General features: G+C 33.6%; 1 protein-coding gene across 3 annotated transcripts in view; it reads right to left on the bottom strand.

Moving 5' to 3' along the window:
• Nucleotides 1-418: 418 nt before the first annotated feature.
• DPY19L1 (dpy-19 like C-mannosyltransferase 1) overlaps nt 419-5,406 on the bottom strand; it is a 140,926-nt gene continuing 135,938 nt past the window's right edge. For all 3 annotated transcript variants that reach the window (XM_087713070.1, XM_087713069.1, XM_087713068.1), the window contains one exon: nt 419-2,500. In XM_087713070.1, coding sequence (XP_087569196.1) covers nt 2,344-2,500 — 157 coding nt within the window. In that variant the 3' untranslated portion in view covers nt 419-2,343. The remainder of the gene's footprint in view (nt 2,501-5,406) is intronic.

Genomic DNA, 5,406 nt, shown 5'->3' on the forward strand with positions numbered 1-5,406 from the left:
ACTCATAGGAGATAATCAGGCCCAGGTCGTTGTGGTTTGGCTCCTCCCAAGAGAATATATAAGAAGAGACTTTGGGAGGAGATCTTTTGCAGGACACAACCGTTTATACCAAGCTGGAGAAGCTCTTGTGTGTATTGTATCTCTTATCTATGGGAGTCTGGGTTGCTGCCAACATCTTTTCTGTGATTAATTACTGTGAATAAAGTGTGGCTAACAGTAAGTTTGTGTCGGCGTTACTTACCAGACCCGGGGGGGGGGGGTCAGAACAGTTACCAGTATTTTCGCCTTTTCTCTAATATGTAAGTACAATATATTTTAGAGAGCAACTTCAGATAAAAATAGATTAAAGTTGTTTTTCAATGATTTTCTGGAAAATAATATAATAGCTATTTGTGAAATACTTTTTACGTAAACACAATTATGAACAAAACTTTTATTTGAAAATGAACATCAACAATAGGCATAAAATCCATAAAAGTACAGTTGTTTCTATTCTACAATATAATCTAAGTACAAAATAATGACTCCAATTTCCTGCCTTTTGAATGGATCTTAGTTTACGCTTCAATCCTCAATAGAAAATAAATTTCTTTACATTTTGAATTGACCCTTTTGTACTTTGTCAGGGAAGGTGGCAACCGTTCTTAGTTAAACAACTTGTTTAAGTTCTTAGTTAAACAACTTGTACAAGTAAGATTTTTCAACAGTTTTAAACATACACAGAATGTATACAATCATGGTCTATAGTACCAGACAAAAAAATGAACTGCGACCAGGGTTTGGAGCTATGCATCGTCTTTACAGTTAATCAGAAATGACTACAATATTTTTGAAGTTTTAAAAGGGTTTTATAAAAATGAGCCTAAGAATGCGGTTTTAACTTACCTAACATTTGCTGCAGTATTGGAATTTATGTTGTATAAAGTAACTCTAAGGTGTATAATGGAATAACACAAAAGCATAATTGTTTTACACTGCATTTCACCAAGTGGTTACAATTTATTTCTTAGAGAATAAATGTTATTTCCTATTACATTAAATTTTCTACAAGGATTAATGATGATCCTTTATTGCATTAAGGCAAAATAGTACAATTTTCCTGGAAAATTTCTGTTTTTAAAAGATTAACACATGCAACAACTTTATTTTGTTCATCATAGCATGTCAATAGTAGAAAAATTCAGATAAATTTACATGAATTTCAGCAGTCCTATTTTAGTAACTATTGAAGAAGCATATATACTCTTTCTATATACATTTGGGTGGTTTACTTTTCAACTATTTCTGCTACCAGTGAAAGTGTTTAAAAACATATTCAGAAAAGGATTCCTTGGACTATTGGATTCAAGACAATAAGTAAGCCAAGAATAAATGTTGGATTCTAAATTTGGCTTGTTAAAAATAACAAACCAGGAATTCTGGTTTAGATGTAATATTCTACCAAAAGAAAAAAAAGAAAGAAAAGTAAGAAAAATGACAGGAATAATAAAGATTAATCACATACACTATAATGCTTTCTCAGCTTTGATAAACGAGAATGTAGGAAGTCTTGTTATATATCATTTGGCTCAATGCAAATTTTAAGATACTCAGAATTTTAAAGCAGAACAAATAAGCAAGTTGTAATAAGTGAACTTTTTCAGTTTTAATAAAGTAAAGAGCAATTTATGCTAATATAGGATCATGGAAATCATCTTTTTTCACAAAACTATGCTTATTTGAAAAGAAGAAGCATGAAAAGAAAATTAAATTAGCAATATAATGATGACTATATGTGAGAAAACCTTAGGTTTTGTCAACTCTTATTTGTTCAGGGTTTAAAATTGCAGCACTCTTTCTAGGAATCATTACCTGCACAATTTCATTGAGTTTGGTATTATTTTCTATAAATATTTTTGCTCTCTTTCTTAGGATCAGTATTTATTAAGAGTTGAAATGCAATAAACATTTGCATAGGTAATTTTAAACAACTGTCCCAGGAGGAGACAAATTTGTGCCAAAATATACTTTAACTGTTCACATTTTAAAGAGTGATATTCCATATAGTATCTTAGAACACCTACAGATCCAAACTAAAATTATTTTCTTTTTTTTTTTTCAAATGAACATTACTTCTCAATAAATACAGTTGGACTCCTAAGAATCTCATCCAATGACTATCTTCAATTGCTTCAAAAACAAAACAAAACACCGTGAGTGTTTAATTCTCTGGAATGCAAGTCAAATCTAACAGTGCCTGTAATTAACATCAATTCTTTTTATTTTTAAATGGAATTCAAGTAGATTTTTTTTTAAATGCTGGTTTGAAACATATACTGCCAAAAATGATACAGTACTGAAGAATCATTCTCTGGTAACTTCCAATATTTTGAATATATTATTGTTGAATACTGTCCTGAAGTATGGCCTGGAATCTTTGCACATGAGATTGCATAAAGGAATTTTCCCAGCATTGGTAAGATCTTCTATGTCCCAAATTTCTGGCATACTGCAACCAGGCCTAAAAATATAATAAATATTATGAGCAAACAAAAACACATATCTTGCAATAAAAGAATTATGTATTATTGTAATGCAGGTCAATAGAGCCACCTCAGGCTTCACATCTCAGTTATTAGAAGACTGGGGCTGAATTCACTCCCTTTTAGCCAGTGCCCATGCACTGTTTTATATATGTAGGCCCACACACATTTTAGACCTCTATATAACTTGTGTTCTAAATTACATGGAGTTTACATATAGAATGTTGTTCTCATTTCAGACTTTCTCCTCTTAACAAGTAGATACAATAAGGGAGATGCAATGTGAATATAGAAGCCCTGAATATGGCTTCTGAGACTGTAATGAACATTGTGGATAGACCACAGAAAAATGTATTCAGAAGTGAGCAAAAAACTTACCTTTTATAAGTCAGTTGTGTTAGATCTAAGTCATATATAATGATTCCCACAGTAGCTAAACACTATGCCATAGGCCTCAGTGTTTAACAAAACCCTCCTGCATTATTTTCTAGAAGCTATTTTAGGTAGAGAAGGGGATTGATGGGAAGTTTTCTTTCTTATATTAAAATTCAAAAAGGTTACTAATGTAGAATTATTTTGCATTCCAGAATGCAACCAGAATGACAGTTCTGCTGAACTACAAGTAGATAGATAGATAGAGAAATTGATTCATTATTTATTACCACATTTTATGACCAAGCTTAACAGTAGGTTACAAGAAAGTCAAGAACAATTACCCTATCAATTAAAATTGCAGCCAATCCATTTCCACAAGGAAACATAGTAAAATTTTCTGAAATTTCATATTTTGAAAACCTCTTAGTGACCAAACTTATCTTAGGAGCCGAGGTGGCGCAGTGGTTAAACGCAGCACTGCAGGCTACTTCAGCTGACTGCAGTTCTGCAGTTCGGCTGTTCAAATCTCACCGGCTCAGGGTTGACTCAGCCTTCCATCCTTCCGAGGTGGGTAAAATGAGGACCCGGATTGTTGTTGGGGGCAATATGCTGACTCTGTAAACCGCTTAGAGAGGGCTGAAAGCCCTATGAAGCGGTATATAAGTCTAACTGCTATTGCTATTAATATTTAAAATAAAAGCAGCACAGTAAAAGCATAAAATCACATTTTATTTCCCACAAGATTATAAAATTCTTTTAATTTAAATCATTGGTCTGAAGTGTATTTTAAACTACTGGAATAATTTCTCTGAATTTTAATTCATAACTAAGATAAAGATACATTATAAAAATAGCTCTCAAGTGGTTTAAAGCACCAGCATAGAAAGAGGAGACCATTGAACTATTGATGCAAAATAATGTTGCATGTATGGATTCAATATTCAGAATATCTTGTTTAAAATTAAGGAATAATAATTACAGTATTCATAATTTAATTATTTAATAATAACCTTATGTTTATCTAATGAACAATTTGTGATTCAATATATAATTGTAAGTGGTGGCCAGATGCACAAAATCTTGTAACCAAACGACACATTATATGAAATAGAGGAAGGTTGTATGTGTTTTATGTTTTTTGTTCGCTTTTGTTTGTTTAAAATTAATATATGTATGTGTGTGTATGTACGTGCGTGCATGTGTGTGTATATATATATGTATATATATATATATACCGGGGATACCGGGGGTTGTAAAAATCTAATAGATACTTTTCACCCTGGCTTGGCTGATAACGGATAAGAACCTGTGGCCTAATGGCTAAGATTTCTGCCTAGTATGTAATATAGCCCAGGTTCAAATCCCAGTAAGGGTATGGCTAGCTGAAGAGAGCTAAATAGCTTGAAATAGATCTATACTAGTCTCCCTTTATTAATTTATCAGCACAAATGTAACAAACAAACAAAATGTAACAAAAAGTAACAAAAAGTAACAAAATGTAACAAAAAGGCAACAATAAAAATATTGGGTTTCTGCCTGGATGGTCTCTTGTGACGAGCCAAAGGACAGAGAATGGAAGTAGTGATCTTCCTCCCATATTTGGGCATACCGGGGGTTGTAAAAATCTAACAGATACCTTTCACCCTGGCTTGGCTGAAAACGGATAAGAGCCTGTGGCCTAATGACTAAGATGTCTGCCTAGTATGTAATATAGCCCAGGTTCAAATCCCAGTAAGGGTATGGCTAGCTGATGAGAGCTAAATAGCTTGAAATAGATCTATACTATTCTCCCTTTATTTATTTATCAGCACAAATACAACAAAATGTGTATGTATATACATACATACATACATACATACATACATACATATATATATATATATATATATATATACACATATATATATATATATATACACATATATATACATATATACATATATACATATATATACACACACAAACATATATATACATATATACATGTATATACATATATACATATACATATGTATATGTATATATGTTTATATACATATATATACACACATATATACCGTATTTTCACCCATATAACCCGCCCACGCAAATAACCCGCCCACGCAAATAACCCGCGGGTTTTCCGGATCGTGTAAAATATTTTCCGTATACCCCGCCCACGCATATAACCCGCGACGAGTAAGAGAGAAGGGAAACAGCTGAGATGGGGGGGAAGAAACGGAGAAAGAAGCCTGCGCAAGCTGGGGAAGAGGAAAGGAACGGAGGAGAAGGAAACAGCTGAGATCGGGGTGGGGGAAGAAATGGAGAAAGAAGCCTGCGCAAGCTGGGGAAGAGGAAAGGAACGGAGGAGAAGGAAACAGCTGAGATCGGGGTGGGGGAAGAAACGGAGAAAGAAGCCTGCGCAAGCTGGGGAAGAGGAAAGGAACGGAGGAGAAGGAAACAGCTGAGATCGGGGTGGGGGAAGAAACGGAGAAAGAAGCCTGTGCAAGCCTCCGATCGTGTAAAATAT

This window comes from Thamnophis sirtalis, unplaced genomic scaffold (assembly GCF_051295495.1).
Source record: "Thamnophis sirtalis isolate CommonGarterSnake01/CBP01778 unplaced genomic scaffold, rThaSir2_p1.2 scaffold_4, whole genome shotgun sequence".
NCBI lineage: Eukaryota > Metazoa > Chordata > Lepidosauria > Squamata > Natricidae > Thamnophis > Thamnophis sirtalis.